Source organism: Hyperoodon ampullatus, assembly GCF_949752795.1.
Source record: "Hyperoodon ampullatus genome assembly, chromosome: 3".
NCBI lineage: Eukaryota > Metazoa > Chordata > Mammalia > Artiodactyla > Ziphiidae > Hyperoodon > Hyperoodon ampullatus.
Window position 1 is genome coordinate 42,058,880 of NC_136916.1, and position 19,275 is coordinate 42,078,154.

The 19,275-nt window shown below is 40.7% G+C and overlaps 1 protein-coding gene across 1 annotated transcript in view; it reads left to right on the forward strand.

Annotated features, from left to right (window-relative positions):
- The window catches only part of LOC307049501 (cytosolic carboxypeptidase 4-like), a gene marked incomplete at both ends in the record, with an annotated part of 92,970 nt that overhangs the window by 13,283 nt on the left and 60,412 nt on the right, over positions 1–19,275 (forward strand). The window contains one exon of the mRNA XM_079699072.1: positions 10,675–10,712. Within this exon, the coding sequence (XP_079555198.1) occupies positions 10,675–10,712 (38 nt within the window). The remainder of the gene's footprint in view (positions 1–10,674; positions 10,713–19,275) is intronic.

The following is a 19,275-nucleotide window of genomic DNA, read 5'->3' on the forward strand; positions in this document are numbered from 1 at the left end:
TCTTTGACAGCATCTGGATAGAGTTGGAGGGAGGGGTACTTTTTCTTTTCTTTTTTTCCCAGGATAAAATGGACAAGTTCCATGCTGGGCACAGGATCTGGTTCAAAGTTTGTACCATATGTCCACAGTTTTTCTTTTCTTTCACTGTGTAGGGGCCATCTCAGTTTCCATTTCTGTTTTCTCCTCTGTCTCTGAAAAATAGTGATTAGCAAGATCCATTTGTCATCCATTTTCCTTGGTAATTGGCCGTGTGTGTGTGTGTGTGTGTGTGTGTGTGTCTGCCTGCCTGCTTTTACCCATCCTCCTATTCCCTCTCCAGCCAGGCAGGAGGCTGGGACGGTACCAGATGGCATTCTGGGCGCCTCTGATCTGCAGGCAATGTGTTCTATCCCTTTTAAAGGTCCTCCTGCTTTATCCGCCTGTTATTTAAATAACTCCTTTTCCCTCCACTTTCTGTTTCTGCTGCTACAACTCCACATCCCATGGCCAATTCTAGAGAGGATCTAGGGTTAAATTCTAGGGCTACCTACTTCTTTTTTTCTGGAAACTGTCTCATTTATAGATGGTTTCATCTTGTATATAGAAAGTCTCAATGAATCCACTAAAAAACTATCAGAACTAATAAACATGTTCTGCAATGTGACCATGGTAAAAGATCAGTATTCAAAAATCAATTGTATTTCTGTAAACTAGCAATGAATGGGAAAGATCGCTGAGCCCAGTGCTCCAGGTTCTGCTGGGTGGCTGGCGTAATTGCCAGATGTTGGGGTCAGACAGAGTTGAGGTGAAGTTCCAGCTCTGCTGCTTTCTAATGTTACTTCAGGTGGGTTAATTTACCTTGAATAGTCCCTTCATCTATAAAATGGGAATTGTTATGGGAAATAAGTTAGCTTATGTTACTTCTCCATAGCAAGTTGCCAAGAAATCCTGTTATCTCCAAATTCAAGACATATCCATGTTCTTCTTGAGAAGATCCCTCTAGTTGTACCCTGAAGAACAGTTTGAAGGGACCTAGAGTGAATATGGATGCATCAGTTTTGGGGCTATAGCAGTAGTTAGGTGACTGCTGATATTTAGGTGATTTATATTCATTTAGATTTTCTTTAATTTTTTAAAAACAGAGTTTTCTAGCTTTCAGTGTAAAAGGCTTGAGTTTCTTTTATTAAATTTATTACGAGGAATTTTATTCTTTTGCTGCCATTGTAAGTGAGATTGCCATTTTAAATCTCATTTTTGAGCTATTCATTGCTAGTTTACAGGAATATAATTGATCTTTGAATATTGATTGCAGAATTTATTATTTCTGATAGTTCTTTAGTGGATTCATTTACTTTCTATATACAAGACCCAACCGTCTATAAATAAGATAGTTTTACTCCCTCTTTTCCAATCTGCATGCCTTTCCTTCCTCCCTCCCTTCCTTCCTTCCTTCCTTCCTTCCTTCTTTCCTTCCTTCCTTCCTTTGTTCCCTCCTTCCTAAATGCCCTGGTTAGAACCTCCAGTACAATGTTGAACAGAGGTGGTGAAAATGGACATCCTTATTTTGTTCCTGTTCATAGAAGGAAAGCATTCAATCATCTTTCTCCATTAAGTATCATGTTAACTATTGGTTTTAAGTAGATCCCTTTATTAGGTGGAGGAAGTTATCCTCTATCCCTAGTTTGTTGAGTATTTTTATCATGAAAGCGTAATGGATTTTATCAGACGCTTTTTCTGTGTCTATTAAAATGATAATATGGTTTTTATTCTTTATTTTATTATTACGGTGGGTTATTACATTGGTTGATTTTCAGATGTTCAACCAACCCTGCATTCCTGGGAGAAATCCCACTTGACCATTGTCTATAACATTTTTTACTCATTGCTGTATTTGGTTTGCTCCACAAAGCTCTCTGCTGCTTTCTACTCTGGTCTGTGTCTGGTTTCTACTCTTGCTTCCTTAGAGTCCTTTTCTCTTTTGAAAAATAGAGCAGTCAGAGAAATCTTCTTAAAACATGTTAGATCATTGCTGAAAATCCTGTAGTGAATCCCTCACTTGGAGTGAAAGGAAGGCCTTTAGAGTGCTTACCAGGCTCTACATGAATAGTTCCCTGTTACTCCTCACCCCAGCTCCTGCTCCTCTCCTCTCATCTGTTTTGGCTCCAGCAGCCCTGGCCAACTTGCTCTTCCTTGAACAGGTCGGGCCTATTGTCATTTTAGAGGGTCTGAACATGCTTCCTTCTGATATTCATATAGCAACTTTCTTCCCTCCTTCATGCCTTTGCTCAGAATTTCCCTTCTCCATGAAGCCTACTGTAGCCAAACTTGCAAGCCAGCCCTGTGCATCTTATCTCTTTACCTTGTTCTTACTTTTCTTTTTTTTCCCCTCATAGCACGGACCACATTTTAGAATGCTAATTTAATGTACTCCTCAAAAATACTGATTACCTATTAACTATTTCTTTCACCCTAACCCTTTTGAGTGCAAGAACCTTTGGTTTATCAGTTTCTCCCAGCACATAGTAAGTGCTCAGTAAATATTTGTTGAATGAATAGACAGTGTATATAAAGCTCCTAGGGCCTGATATTTGGAAAAGGTTCAACAAATATTCGATGGTGTTCTGTTTTCAAATACTATTAAATGGTGGGGGTAGAATAAGGCAAAGCAAAATGTTTTCTCTTTTCTAGAGTTTGCAGACTGAAAGAGGAGACGGACATTAATAAAATAATCATGAAATGAGTGAAGAATTACAAACTAAATTGAGCAATTAAAAAGGGTGGGTTGCAAAGGATGAACACACCAATTAGAGGGCCTGGACCTAGGCTAGGGGTCACAGAAGTCTTTCCTAAGGAAGTGACACCTGAGTTAGGATGTGAAGGAGGAGGGGAAGGTCTAGAGCATTTTAGGCTGTGTCATTAGCAAGGACAAAGGACAAGTTATGGGAACATGTTCCAAAGCTTGGAAAGAGGCCAGAACCACAGAGAGTAAGAGGGTGGTATGAAACTAGGCTGGAGCAGGTGACAGGAGCCAGACTTTGTAGGGTCTCCTAGACCATGTTTTAGGATTTGGATTTTTATCCAAGAGTGAAAGGGGGCATGGGAGTGGCAATGTGAGGTTTCCTTAATCAGATGTTCTTGGGAAGATCACTCTAGTTGCAGCTGAAAGAACAGTTTGAAGGGGTCCTAGAGTTGATATGAAGAGATTCATTCTGGAGTTTCACAGTAGTTAGGTGAGAGATATTTGGGTGATTTTAATTTATTCCATTAACTTATGCTCAACTATATTTTCTTTTTCCTTTTAATGTTTGAATTTTATTTTATTTTTTTATATAGCAGGTTCTTATTAGTCATCAATTTTATACACATCAGTGTATACATGTCAATCCCAATCTCCCAATTCATCCCACCCCCACCCCCACCCCCCTGCCGCTTTCCCCACTTAGTGTCCATTCGTTTGTTCTCTACGTCTGTGTCTCAATTTCTGCCCTGCAAACCGGTTCATCTGTACCATTTTTCTAGGTTCCACATATATGCGTTAATATACGATATTTGTTTTTCTGACTTACTTCACTGTGTATGACAGCCTCTAGATCCATCCACGTCTCAATGATGACCCAATTTTGTTCCTTTTTATGGCTGAGCATTATTCCATTGTATATATGTACCACATCTTCTTTATCCATTCGTCTGTTGATGGGCATTTAGGTTGCTTCCATGACCTGGCTATTGTAAATAGTGCTGCAATGAACATTGGAGTGCATGTGTATTTTGGAATTATGGTTTTCTCTTGGTATATGCCCAGTAGTGGGATTGCTGGATCATATGGTAATTCTATTTTTACTTTTTTAAGGAACCTCCATACTGTTCTCCATAGTGGCTGTATCAATTTAAATTCCCACCAACAGTGCAAGAGGGTTCCCTTTTCTCCATACCCTCTCCAGCATTTGTTGTTTGTAGATTTCCTGATGATGCCCATTCTAACTGTTGTGAGGTGATACCTCATTGTAGTTTTGATTTGCATTTCTCTAATAATTAGTGATGTTGAGCAGCTTTTCATGTGCTTCTTGCCCATCTGTATGTCTTCTTTGGAGAAATGTCTATTTAGGTCTTCTGTCCATTTTTGGATAGGGTTGTTTGTTTTTTTAATATTGAGCTGCATGAGCTGTTTATATATTTTGGAGATTAATCCTTTGTCTATTGATTCCTTTGCAAATATTTTCTCCCATTCTGAGGGTTGTCTTTTCGTCTTGCTTATGTTTTCCTTTGCTGTGCAAAAGCTTTGAAGTTTCATTAGGTCCCATTTGTTTATTTTTGTTTTTATTTCCATTACTCTAGGAGGTGGATCAGAAAAGATTTTGCTGTGATTTATGTCAAAGAGTGTTCTTCCTGTGTTTTCCTCTGAGAGCTTTATAGTGTCCGGTCTTACATTTAGGTCCCTAATCCATTTTGAATTTATTTTTGTGTATGGTGTTAGGGAGTGTTCTAATTTCATTCTTTTACATGTAGCTGTCCAGTTTTCCCAGCACCACTTATTGAAGAGACTGTCTTTTCTCCATTGTATATCCTTGCCTCCTTTGTCATAGATTAGTTGACCATAGGTGCGTGGGTTTACCTCTGGGCTTTCTATTTTGTTCCATTGATCTATGTTTCTGTTTTTGTGCCAGTACCATATTGTCTTGATTACTGTAGCTTTGTAGTACAGTCTGAAGTCAGGGAGTCTGATTCCTCCAGCTGCGTTTTTTTCCCTCAAGACTGCTTTGGCTATTCAGGGTCTTTTGTGTCTCCATACAAATTTTAAGATCTTTTGTTCTAGTTCTCTAAAAATTGCCATTGGTAATTTGATAGGGATTGCATTTAATCTGTAGATTGCTTTCGGTAGTATAGTCATTTTCACAATATTGATTATTCCAATCCAAGAACATGGTATCTCTCTCCATCTGTTGGTATCATCTTTAATTTCTTTCATCATTGTCTAATAGTTTTCTGCATACAGGTCTTTTGTCTCCTAGTAGGTTTATTCCTAGGTCTTTTATTCTTTTTGTTGCAATGGTAAGTGGGAGTTTTCCCTTAATTTCTCTTTCAGATTTTTCATCATTAGTGTATAGGAATGCAAGAGATTTCTGTGCATTAATTTTGTATCCTGCAACTTTACCAAATTCATTGATTAGCTCTAGTAGTTTTCTGGTGGCATCTTTAGGATTCTCTATGTATAGTTTCAGGTCATCTGCAAACGGTGACAGTTTTACTTCTTCTTTTCCAATTTGTATTCTTTTTATTTGTTTTTCTTCTATGATTGCCGTGGCTAGGACTTACAAAACTACGTTGAATAATAGTGGTGAGAGTGGACATCCTTGTCTTGTTCCTGATCTTACAAGAAATGCTTTCAGTTTTTCACCATTGAGAATGATGTTTGCTGTGGGTTTGTCATATATGGTCTTTATTATGTTGAGGTAGGTTCCCTCCATGCCCACTTTCTGGAGAGTTTTTATCATAAATGGGTGTTGAATTTTGTCAAAAGCTTTTTCTGCATCTATTGAGATGATCATATGGTTTTTATTCTTCAGTTTGTTAATCTGGTATATCACATTGATTGATTTGCATATATTGAAGACTCCTTGCATCTCTGGGATAAATCCCACTTGATCATGGTGTGTGATCCTTTTAATGTGTTGTTGGATTCTGTTTGCTGGTATTTTGTTGAGGATTTTTGCATGTATAATCATCAGTGATACTGGTCTGTAATTTTCTTTTGTTGTAGCATCTTTGTCTGGTTTTGGTATCAGGGTGATGGTGGCCTCATATAATAAGTTTGGGAGCGTTCCTTCCTCTGCAATTTTGTGGCAGAGTTTGGGAAGGATGGGTGTTAGCTCTTCTCTAAATATTTGATAGAATTCACCTGTGAAGCCATCTGGTCCTGGACTTTTGTTGGAAGATTTTTAATCACAGCTTCAATTTCATTACTTGTGATTGGTCTGTTCATATTTTCTGTTTCTTCCTGGTTCAGTCTTGAAAGGTTTTACCTTTCTAAGAATTTGTCCATTTCTTCCAGGTTGTCCATTTTATTGGCATAGAGTTGCTTATAGTAGTCTCTTAGGATGCTTTGTATTTCTACAAAGCATTGTAGACTTCTCCTTTTTCATTTCTAATTTTTTTGAATTGAGTCCTCTCCCTCTTTTTCTTGATGAGTCTAGCTAATTGTTTATCAACTTTTTTTTTATCTTCTCAAAGAACCAGCTTTTAGTTTTACTGATGTTTGCTCTTGTTTTCTTTGTTTCTATTTCATGTATTTCTGCTCTGATCTTTATGATTTCTTTCCTTCTGATAACTTTGGGTTTTGTTTGTTCTTCTTTCTCTAGTTCCTTTTGGTGTAAGGTTAGATTGCTTATTTGAGATTTTTCTTGTTTCTTGAGGTAGGCTTGTATAGCTATAAACTTCCCTCTTAGAACCACTTTTGATGTATCCCATAGGTTTTGGATCGTCGTGTTTTCATTGTCATTTGTCTCTACGTATTGTTTGTTTTCCTCTGATTTCTTCAGTGATCTCTTGGTTATTTAGTAACGTATTGTTTAGCCTCCATGTGTTTGTGTTTTTTACATTTTTCCCCCTGTAATTCATTTCTAATCTCACAGTGTTGTGGTAAGAAAAGATGCTTGATATGATTTCAATTTTCTTAAGTTTACTGAGGCTTGATTCGTGCTCCAAGATGTGATCTATCCTGGAGAATGTTCCATGTACACTTGAGAAGAAAGTGTAGTCTGCTGTTTTTGGATGGAATGTCCTATAAATATCAATTAAATCTATCTGGCTATTGTGTCATTTAAAGCTTTTGTTTCCTTATTAATTTTCTGTTTGGATGATCTGTGCATTGGTGTAAGTGAGGTCTTAAAGTCCCCCACTATTATTGTTTTACTGTCAATTTCCTCTTTTATAGCTGTTAGCAGTTTCCTATGTATTGAGGTGTTCCTATGTTGGGTGCATATATGTTTATAATTGTTATATCTTCTTCTTGGATTGATCCCTTGATCATTACATAGTGTCCTTCCTTGTCTCTTGTAACATTCTTTATTTTAAAGTCTCTTTTACCTGATATGAGTATTGCTTTCTTTTGATTTCCATTTTCATGGACTATCTTTTCCATCCCCTCACTTTCAGTCTATATGTGTCCCTAGGTCTGAAGTGGGTCTCTTCTAGACACCACATATATGGGTCTTGTTTTTGTATCCATTCAGCAAGCCTGTGTCTTTTGGTTGGAGCATTTAATCCATTCACGTTTCAGGTAATTATAGATATGTATGTTCCTATTACCATTTTCTTAATTGTTTTGGGTTTGTTTTTGTAGGTCCTTTCTTCTCTTGTGTTTCCCACTTTGAAAAGTTCCTTTAGCAGTTGTTGTAGAGCTGGTTTGGTGGTGCTGACTTCTCTTAGCTTTTGCTTGTCTGTAACGCTTTTGATTTCTTCATCGAATCTGAATGTGACCCTTGCTGGGTAGAGTAATCTTGGTTGTAGTTTCTTCCCTTTCATCACTTTAAGTATATCATGCCACTCCCTTCTGGCTTGTGGAGTTTCTGCTGAGAAATCAGCTGTTAATCTTATGGGAGCTCTTTGTATGTTATTTGTTGTTTTTGCCTTGCTGCTTTCAATAATTTGTCTTTGTCTTTAATTTTGCCAATTTGATTACTATGTGTCTCAGCGTGTTTCTCCTTGGGTTTATCCTGTATGGGGCTGTCTGTGCTTCCTGGACTTGGGTGGCTCTTTCCTTTCCAATGTTAGGGAAGTTTTCAACTCTAATCTCTTCAAATACTTTCTTGGGTCCTTTTTCTCTCTCTTCTCCTTCTGGGACCCCCTATAATGTGAATGTTGTTACGTTAACAGCCAGAGGTCTCTTAGGCTGTCTTCATTTCTTTTCATTCTTTTTTCTTTATTCTGTTTCACAGCATTGAATTCCACCATTCTGTCTTCCAGGTCACTTATCCGTTCTTCCACCTCAGTTATTCTGCTATTGATTCCTTCTACTGTAGTTTTCATTTCAGTTATTGTATTGTTCATCTCTGTTTGTTTGTTCTTTAATTCGTCCAGATCTTTGTTAAACATTTCTTGTATCTTCTCAGTCTTTGCCTCTATTCTTTTTCCAAGGTCCTGGATCATCTTCACTATCATGATTCTGAATTCTTTTTCTGGAAGGTTGCATATCTCCACTTCATTTAGTTGTTTTTCTGGGGTTTTATCTTGTTCCTTCATCTGATACGTAGCCCTCTGCCTTTTCTTCTTGTCTGTCTTTCAGTGAATGTGGTTTTTGTTCCACAGACTGCCGGATTGTAGTTCTTCTTGCTTCTCTCCCATCTTTGGCTAATGTGACACTTACCATGTATTTTCTGCTGTATCATGTCACTGTTTGGATTCATGTTTATTTATTATGTTATCATACTATTAGCTACCTTCTAGAGGGTTGAGATCTGGGAGTCCCCTTGAATCTTCCTCGCAACATCAATGAGTAACTGAGCCAGATTGATACTGTCCTCTAAACCAGTTATTCTCAAAGGTTAATATGCATATGAATTATCTGCTAGAATAAATGTACTGATTCAGCAGGCCAGAGATGGGGCTTGAGAGTCTGCATTTCTATTTGGCTCTCAGGAAATATGAAGGTGCAGGTGGGAGACCCATGCTTTGAGTAGCAAGACTCTAAACTTCCCTTTAACCCCTCTCTCTTCCTTCTTCCTCTACGTCACTCTTTTGGCTGGGGACCCTGTTACCTCAGATCCTCCTAACTGACCTGCCTGAAGCCTGTTCTTCCCCACCACCAGTGTATCCCTTATAAAACTATTATCTACCAGAGCCCTACCTCCATGGTGAACTCGCCCAAACAAATGTGCCATGCAAATCGTAAATGCAGAGTTGCCCTAAGACCTGACCGGTGATCTAAGGACCTGGCTAGGTATTTTGCTTGGGACATCCCCATTCTTCCTTTTCCTGCTTCTGTGGTTTCCTTCTTCTCTGCTAACCTCCTCTGATGAACTCAATATGGCTACTCTGCTTTTCCCCAAAGTACTGATATTCATTTTCTCCCAACCCAAGCCAGGAGCTCTGCACTGTGGCTCACAGATTTTCCACACTGGCTTGGGCTGCCAGCAACACCTTCAACGTGCCCTTTCTTAAATCCACTGTTGCTCTGCTGTTTGGCCAAAACTGCCCGCCTTAGCCAGGCATGATGGTAACCACTTGCATGGATTGTCTCCCAGCAAGAGACAACTTTGTCTCCTTGGACATTTATTTCCAAGTGTTAGACAAGAAGGAGTCCCCTTCTCGGGGCCTTGGAAGAGGTCCTCCTTCCTGCAACAGCACTATGTCGTGTTACAAAAGAGCGTAGCTGAGGAAGCTGAAAGTTGATTAGAGGAAATCATGGTTGGGAAGGAGAAATGATGTAGTCTATCGGTGAAAACTAGCCTTGCCTTCTTTATGACTGCCCTGCAGTTGTTTGGTCTCACAGAGCTGGGGGTCATCCCAGACATGGGTTTGCATCAGTGAGTTTCAGGCCACTGCTTTGCAGGATTCCCTCGTGGGTTATGGGAAGCAGTAAGGTTTCAAGTGCCTACTTTCTGTTTTAGTTTATTTTTATTCATTTCTTTGTTATTATTATTATTATTATTTTTACTGTCAGCTCTATTGCTCAATAGTAAATAATGTATTGCAAAGAGAATTGTCCGTTATCAACTGGGCAGAGACCAGGGCAAAGAAAGTACCGAGAGAGATTCTGGAGAACAATGGATGTGGAGGAAGCAAAGATGGGAAGTGAGATTCCTGGGTTTGGGGCCCCAGTTCTGCTCACATGTCTATATAATCTTGGAAGGGTGATCTAGCCTCTTTGGCCTGTTCCCCCAGTTCTCAGAAGGGTGCTGGGGACATATCACTGTTTAACAGGCCTTAAGCATAAGTTAGTAGGGCTGTGTGGAATACTTCTCTTCTTTAATGAAAAAAAGGACACATTCTCCCTCCCACAGTGTTCTCAGTGCCATGAAGTTTTCCTCTGCCCTGTAAGTGGGTCTTTGTGTGACCTTCCCAGGCTCAGGGAGTAGACTGAAGGGTCACTAAGACCTGAGCCAAATGCATTTTCATTCTGTATGCTTCCCCTCACTGCAAAGGCTGTCAAATTCCTTCATGGAAGAAAACAATGAATTTGGAAGGAAAATGCAATGTAACCATTTTTTACCCTAAGGAACCAGCTTCGCTTTCCAATGTGTGAATGTTTTCTAGTGTGTTCCCAGGGCCGTGAGTGTTTCAAGAAGTTTGCAGTGCACTGCTGTGCTCACTCAACCTCCAAGTCTCACCCCCTCCCAACCCATTCTCCAGAGTCCCCAGGGTTTCCAGGTATAAATCAAGGGACTGCAAGAGCTCTGGCTGGAAGGAGCACAGTGTGAGGAAGTTGGTGGAAGGTGGGAGGCAAGAGTGGGAGGGGAAGAGACTTTCAGCAGAGAAAGGGACTCTTGAGAACCCATTTGCAAGACAGACACTTCACTCAGCGTGATTTCTACATTTGTGCCCCTTTAATGGTCAGCAGTAGAATCAATGGAGTGCCTGCTACCTGGTTAATATTGGGACAGTTAGGTGGCAGCAATGAGCCGGCCAGCTATGGGATCCATGGGCTGACAAAAAGACCATTGAACATTGACTTTTCCACTTTTCTTTCTCTTTCCCCAGGGCAGCCACTGAAGTTCTGGCAGCATTGCTGAAATCCAGTAAGTGCCTCTTTTGAAACGTGGTTATTTCTTTCCCCTCTGAGTTCAGTGAAAGATGCTCTTCTGTCTCCATGGCTCATTTTCAACCTGGAAGGCAGTAGAGCCATTCCTGGATCTTTGGGGTGAGATGGAGGATATTACGGCAGTTCTAACTCGGGGCTGCAAAGAGAGAGTTAATCTGTCTCTCTGTGGAGGTGCCATTCATAATGCTGCCAAGACAACTGACTCTAACTGGAGTATGTTGTCTACTGCAGACCCGAGGAACTCTCCAGCTCCTTCTAATTGGCCCAGCAGCTTTTAAGGACTGTTGGAATAAACTGCAGGTTCCAGTGGGATTGTCCTATGGAAGAAAGGTTTATGACAGTGGGTGGGAAGCATGATTCTTGCCTTTGATTCACAACTCAGCTAGTGACTATATTCTTGGGCAGATGGGGTGTTGGAATCGCTTGGACAGTGTAGATGCTGATAACAAATTTATATTAAAAAATTGGCTCTTTCCTCAGTTACTTGAGTGATTGCAAAAGAATAGCTCTGGGAGTCTGAATAATTTGAGAATTGTTTTTGTTTGTTTGCCTTGTAGCTCTGGTCTAATTACATTGAGTGCAATATAGTAGAAGGCACCGTGCACTTGGGAGTGAAGAAGTTTCAGCTTAATGTTTTTATTTTTTTCCCCTCCTTACCTCTTCATCTATTTTAATTTGGCATCTTGGAAACCAGCTGCTTCAAATGTGATATTTGTTTCTCTATAGGGAGCCCGAGGCATGTGGGTAATAGGTGAACTTTAATAAAACTTACAAATAAATAAATGAAAATCAAAACACCTTCTCCCCCAACCATGTATCTCTGTCAACTCTAAGTGCAGAGAAAGAGTCACATCACATAGTGCTTCCCTTTGTAGACTGAAAAAATAATTGAAGCTTGAATTCATTTGGTTTGTTGGAACTTGATACAGTACACAAGTCTATCCACAGCTGCCTGACCTGCAGGGAGAGTGAAGGTGGTTAGAGCAGGTTGGGGAATGAAGAGTGAGGGGTTAGGAAGCCCTCGAGATAGGAGTGGGGGAGAAAGTGTTACCTGCGGGTTATGGGGAGAGAACGGTTCATTCTCCATACTGAACTTGACTCAGGTTTGGCATCTGGGTTTTCATTATTTACCTGCTCACTCTGTCTGCTCACCTGATTATAACACCAGGTGTTCGAGGAAGCAAGGTGAGGAAGTTCTTGAATTGCAGGAAGTAAAGATGCTGAGAACGGCTGGGTAAGCCAGCCGGCGAGTGCTGTGCCTTAGGAAAGTAGCTTTCTCCTGGATCCTCCCTGCCCAGCTTTGGCAGTAGAGGCCTGATGTTTCATGGGGACAGAGCCCTGCTAGTGTTATCAAATGCAGGGGGTGGGGGTCCCACTGCTTGCTGCTTACAAAATCAATTACATACTCGCAAATGTTGGTAGAAAGGAAAGATGCCTTTAGTCAGAATGCTGGCAATCTGGGGAGATGGTAGACTCAGCCTCCCCCCAAAACCACTTCTGAAGATTCGTCCATGACACTTTTAAAGGGAAGGAGGGAAGTAATCTCAGTTAGTCATTGAGATAGGGGGTCAGAATCATCACCATCCCTCACTGTGTGCAGGCTTGTAGACTTCTGGTGATCTTCCTCTAAGATGTTACCTTGTTGATGCAGTTTGGTCACACAGTCCGTTTGGGAGATTACTGACGGGGAAGCTAGGGAAGAGATCTGGTCATCTGTTAATTACTTATTCTTCATTTCTACTTCTTTGATCTGTGGAAAGAACCGATGAGTTAGGCAAGGTATTGTGTGATTAAAAGATTTGAAAGGTGTACTTGGGCCGGAGATTGTAGAGAATTGGGGTGCCTGATTTAAAATTAGTTAAATGGTGTAAACGAACTTATTTACAAAAGTGATATAGAGTCACAGATGCAGAAGACAAACTTATGGTTACCAGCAGCGAAAGGGTTGGGGAGGGATAAATTGGGAGATTGGGACTGACATATACAAACTACTATATATAAAATTGATAACTAATGAGGACATACTGTATAGCACAGGGAACTCAGTAATCTGTAATGACCTATATGGGAAAAGAATCTAAAAAAGTGTGGATATATGTATATGTATAACTGATTCACTTTGCTGTACACCTGAAACTAACAACATTGTAAATCAACTGTATTCCAATAAAAATACAAAAAAAAAAAGTTAGTTACAATCTAGCTTTGCTAAAGTGAGGAGAAAGTGGCTTCCTGCTGAGAGCAGTTTCCTGCAAAGAGCTGTTTACACTAGCTGAGAAAGGCTGACTTATTTTTCTACCCATACACACACCCCCCTGAAGCTCAGAGTTGAGTGTCCTGATACACCATGTGTAAAAATCTGAATGTAGTCACATGACAGTTATTAACTATTTCTGTGTAAAACATGATGCATGGGCCCAGGAGAAACCAATAGCCAGTGCAAATACCGTCTGATTCAGGCTTAGAGCCTTACGTGGGTTTCCAGCGTGCTAGTTGTGCTTAGCAAATGGAGTACACTGCGCTAGGGCCTCAGTTTTAGAGTTTCTAACTTCTACTCTCCCTCCAGAGCTCAGCTCCGACCTCATTCCCTCTGAAAACACTTTCCCTGGCTACCAAGACCAGGCTGGATGCCCCTCCTCTATGCTCCCATAGGCTCTCCCAGCACAACATTGATTATGCTGCATTGAATTTGCTGTTGCCCATCTCTCCCAGCAGATTGCAAACTTTTGAGGGCAAGGGTCATCTTTGCTGATTGTTGTATTACTTGCATCAGCACAATAAAAAGCCTCAAATAAATATTTGTGTACTAAATGTTTAAGTGAAGGAATGAGTTATAATATCTACATGTATAAAAAAAGGCAATACCGCCCCCTACTACCCTGTACTACTGAATCCAACGACCCATGCATAGAACCAATGATCTTAGTTCTAATCTCTGTTTAACTATACAAATAGACTGTCAGGGAAATGATAGCCTGCCATCCTCCACATATAAACCAAGTTTTATTGTCGCATTAGAAGGATGTATAGGCTTATTTGCTAATTCTGCTGAGCTGTCCACATAGACTTTTGTCTGAGTCTCAGGTTCATCCTAACACGAGAGAGCTGGATGAGAACTTCTCTTATGGTCTTTCTACCACTAAATACTCAGCCTTCATGTCTATCAGGGTTTCTCAACCTTAACACCCTTGCATTTTGAACTGGATAATTCTTAGTTGTTGAGGCCTGTCCTGTGCATTTTGGAATGTTTAGCAGCATCCCTGGCCTTTTCTCACCAGGTGACATTGCCAGTTATAATGACTAAGATTTGTCTCTAGACACTGCTAATTGTCCCCTGGGATGTGAAAATTGCCTCCTTCTGAGAATCACTGTTGCATATTTGATCACACATTAGCTGAAGCTCATTCGGGGTTTCAGATGATCCCTCCCAAATACTTTTATTGGTATTTCATAGAAATGCTCTTCTTGCATAATTGATCTTAAATTCCCCAGCACTGGTGTCATTCCTGTGGGTTCACATGAAGTAAGAATACGATGGCAGAAAGTCTTTATGAACATGCAGAAGTTACTTGGGAGGGAGGAGGTTCTAGAGATCTAGAGGATCTTAGAACAAGGACAGCAGAAATTTCCATTGCAGGGCTTCCCTGGTGGCGCAGTGGTTGAGAGTCCGCCTGCCAATGCAGGGGACACGGGTTCGTGCCTCGGTCCGGGAAGATCCCACATGCCGCGGAGCGGCTGGGCCTGTGAGCCATGGCCGCTAAGCCTGCGCATCCAGAGCCTGTGCTCCTCAACAGGAGAGGCCTGCGAACCGCAAAAAAAAGAAAAAAAAAGAAAAAAAAAGAAAGTTCCATTGCAAGTGCCAACTCCCATGTGTGGGTAGGATTCTGAGATCATATTTGAGCTCAGCAGGCAAGAGGGCTGTTTTTTATTTTTTAAGTTTATTTTTTATTGAAGTATAGTTGATGTACAGTATTATACAAGTCACAGGTATACAATATAGTGATTCACAATTTTTAAAGGTTATACTCCATTTATAGTTATTATGAAATATTGGCTGTATTCCCTGTGTTGTACAATATATCTTTGTAGATTATTTTATACCTAAAAGTTTGTACCTCTTAATCTCATACCCCTATACTGCCCCTCCCCACTTCCCTCTCCCTACTGGTAACCACTAATTTGTTCTCTATATCTGTGAGTCTGCTTCTTTGTTTTTATATTCACTAGTTTGTTATACATATTTTTTAGATTCCACATATAAGTGATAGGATACAGTATTTGTCTTTCTCTGTCTGACTTATTCATTTAGCATGATGCCCTCCAAGTCCATACAAGTTGCTGCAAATGGCAGATTTTCATTCTTTTTTATGGCTGCATAGTATTCCATTGTATATGTGTATACCACATCTTCTTTATCCATTCATCTGTTGATGGACACTTAGGTTGCTTCCATATCTTGGCAATCATAAATAATGCTGCTATGAACATTGGGATGCATGTATCTTTTTGAATTAGTGTTTTGTTTTCTTTTTGGATATACACCAGGAGTGGAATGGCTGGGTCATAGGGTAGTTGTATTTTTAGCTTTTTGAGAAACCTCCATACTGTTTTCCACAGTGGCTGCACCGGTTCCCACAAACAATGTAGGAAGGTTCAAGAGTGCTGTGTTTAAATAGCAAAGTCTTCCATGGATTTGGGGAGGAGCAGTTGCCATCTTTGTTCTACCAGCCTAACCAAAGTATTGTGTGGCATGTAAGGTCTGGGTATGGATGGTACCACTGCACTTAGGCTGGGGTTGCTGTGGGGGGGATGAGTGTCATGGAATTCTCTAGTTGCTTCAAATGCCTTCATGCATAAGTAAGACTTGACATTGAATGTCTGTCAATTTACATCCCAGATGAGTTTGTGTCCACTGAACCTAAATGCAGGAAGTCAGTTCCTGTCTAAAATTCAAACCCTCACCATCTGGCACTGATATCTGGGAATATTTATGTTAACCTTTATCTCCTGAAAGCAAACTCTTTTTAGGTGGTGATGATTTTGGCCTTGATACTTATCAGTATAAAAGTTGGCCATTTTAGTATATCTCTATAATTGCATTACAAAAGGAGAACATTTCCCAGTTAAAATAGAGCCAGGAGGACATATCTACTACCTTGGGGGCAGTAAACATGGGTGGGCTTGTGAATCTTAGGTCAACAAGGCCCTATGACGTAGTGGGTGGTGGGAGGCAACCCTCACCAGTAACGGGGAGAGCAGGGCTGAGGGATCTGGGAGCCTTGGAGCTGCCCACCATAACAGAAAGAAAGGGAAAGAGCACCAGGTTGCATAAGAACAATTTTGTTATTTTGTCTCAGCCCTTTCTTCCATCAAGTAGCTATTGCATGAGAAGCCAATGTAGGAAAGGTAGATGGCGGACAGAGAGAAACGAACCAAAAGACAGCTCTCATCTCTTTCCTTTTCCGAGGAACAGCATGCAAAATAAAGCCTTGGAAGTCCTAGGCCTCTTTTCCAATTATTTCCGAAATTTAGGATCCTAAAAATTAAAGTCATTGCTCATTCAAGGGTCCTTTTTGTATGTATGTGGGCTAGAACGGTCTAATCCAGATTCCATGCTTTTATTGTATCAGTTCCCCCTCTCTACCTACGCATGTGCAACACTAAATTTTCCTGTATTGAAAGCTTTGCCCTTTTATGCTTTATCCTGCACAAAAACATTTAGCTTTTTATTACCAAAACTTAATAAGGCTTTGAGTAATAAATAATGCTTCCATTGCAGGCAGTTTTTTCTCTAATTAATAAAAATAAGACATGGTCCTTTGCCCCTGTCCCTTTTTTTAAAAAAATTAATTTCTTTATTGAAGTATAGTTGATTTACAATGTGTTAATTTCTGGTGTACAGCAAAGTGACTCAGTTATACACATATATACATTCTTTTATTTATTCCTTTCCATTATCGTTTATTCCAGGATATTGAATATAGTTCCCTGTGTAATACAGTAGGACCTTATTGTTTATCCATCCTATATGTAATAATCTGCATCTACTAACCCCAAACTCCCAGTCCATCCCTCCCCCGATGCCCTCTCCTCCTTGGTAACCACAAGTCTGTTCTCTATATCTGTGAGTCTGTTTTTGTTTCATATTTCATTTTATTTTATTTTTAAACCAAGTTATGTCTAGTTTATTTATTTACTTTTAAAATTTTTATTGGACTGTCGTTGATTTACAATGTTGTGTTAGTTTCTGCTGTACAGCAAAGTGAATCAGTTACACGTACACGTATATCCATTCTCTTTTAGATTCTTTTCCCATATAGGTCATTACAGAGTATTGAGTCGAGTTCCCTGTGCTATACAGCATTTGTGTCATATTTTAGGTTCCACATATAAGTGATCTCATATGGTATCTGTCTTTCTCCTTCTGACTCATTTCACTTAGTATGATAATCTCTAGGTCCATCCATGTGCCCTTGTCCCTTTTTCTATCTGCATCCACTGTGCCTTTCTCTCTTTTATCTGTGTCTCTACCTGGACTTCTGTGTCTCTTTTTCCTTTTTTTGCCCTCATCTTCTTCTCCTTTCTCATTGGCCTCTCCACCTCTCCCTTTTTCTTTCTGCTCCCTAACACCCTTTTGTGAGCATTAGGTATAAATGCAGTTTGGAGAAGTGGTGGCCTGGCAGTGGTGCTTGGAATGAGCGTGCACCGTGGGATTCTGCCTGATCTGTACTGGCTCCAGGGATGAATCTTCACGTAACGCCTTGGTAGTAACCTTGCTGCCCAGCTTTAAAGGTCACATTCTCGCAACAAGGAAAGACCTGAAGCACTTTCTGGTTCAGGCCCTACATCTTAGTAAGAGGATGATGGGTCTACTTCAGACCACTCTCCAACTTCAGCATTAGCATTCAGAGGAGTCTGGGAGTTTGCATAAGTTGGGGCAATGGGGAGGGTGCAGGGAATGGGAAAGTGAGTTAGTAAAGGGAGGGAGACAGAGAAGAAAGAAGGGAGGGAGAGATGCAAGGGAGCTCGTGGGAAGTTTGGCAGGAAGAGGAGGTTCTCTGGTGTCTTCCTCGGTGAGCTCTGCCTGGCTGGCTCACGGGGTCAGCGCAGCCTGTTGCTGGCGGGGGTATAGGAAGGAGGGGACTTCTGGCGCCTAGAGTCCTGATCATGGACAGACACCTCAAGCTCTCAACGGTCCTCTACTATGGCCTGGCAATCAGCAGTGTAGGGACTGGAGGACTTGGTGGCCAGCTAGTTGCTCTACAGCAAAATGTCAGAGAAGGGGCCATGTTTGAAAAGCCCCAACTGAGGCTTTTGTAGGAATTCTAGGAGCTCTGAGGAGTTCTCAGAATGGCATCAGTGTTTTAGGATGGTTGGCAGTGTGATTCCTTTGAACTTCTGACATACACCAGTAGCCGTAGGGTGGCACAGACTTCACAGGGCTCACATGTACAATCTGTGTTCCCACGGGGCCTGGAATCTGTCCTCCTGGCTTCCCAGGCTGCCTGGACAAGCCTGGTGCCCCAGGGTTCTGCCCACGGAGTGTTTCCCCTTCAGTTTCCAGAGGAGGGCCATGGAGTCAGACCATCAGAGCTGGAAAAGACCTTCGAGGTTGTTTAGTGCAGTGGTGTTCAAACATTTTTTTCTTTGAGTAGAGAACTCAGAGCCCTGTCTGTCCATTTCCCAATGATTCTCCCCTAAGGTGGCCTCTGAGACACGTTCACAAAAATATAGGGCTCCCTGAGAACCCAGAAAACTACTGATCTTTCTAAAAATTGAAATATATTTGACACTTAACATTGTGTACATGTAACACATTTATGTTATAGATTTACATTCTAGATTTGCTACATCTATATTGCTATATTGCTATTATAGCAATAATTTGCACCTCTGTCACATCACATAATTATCATTTCTTTTTAGTGGTTGGAATAATTAAGATCTAGTCTCTTAGTGAGTTTGATGACTACAATACACATTGTTGTCTAGATCCCAGAAAACTGTTGGTCTTACCCACCCCCTCCGCATTTTCACACAGGGAAACTGAGGACCAGAGAGAGGGAGTGACCCACCCAGATCTCTGAGACTTAGAAGGTTTCTTGTCCAGCTAACACTGGTTCTTTCTTTTGTCTCAGCACAAATGTCTCTGTCAAGGGTATTGACAACCCCCCATCTCTGCCCAGGGTTAGGTTTCCAATTAAACCTTTTCACTATATTTATACTAACTATAAATATACTAAGTATAACTAAGAAGTAACTATACTGTAATCAGTGAGTCCTATATTTTTGCATTTGTTTGTGTGTATGCATTTTTGTGTACGTATGCACGTATTTTCCCTGCAGGGTCTACCTCCATGGGCACTGGGGTCCCTATCATAGCCCACACACCTCACATTGAGCTGTACCCAGAGAACCTCTAACACACTAACGTTAACTAAAGAAGGATTCCAGTTTCGTGACTTAAGCCTCATACATTTGCTTCCAATATGCCTTAATGAAGAGGCCAGCCCAATTCCTGTCCCCAGAAAGAATCAAAC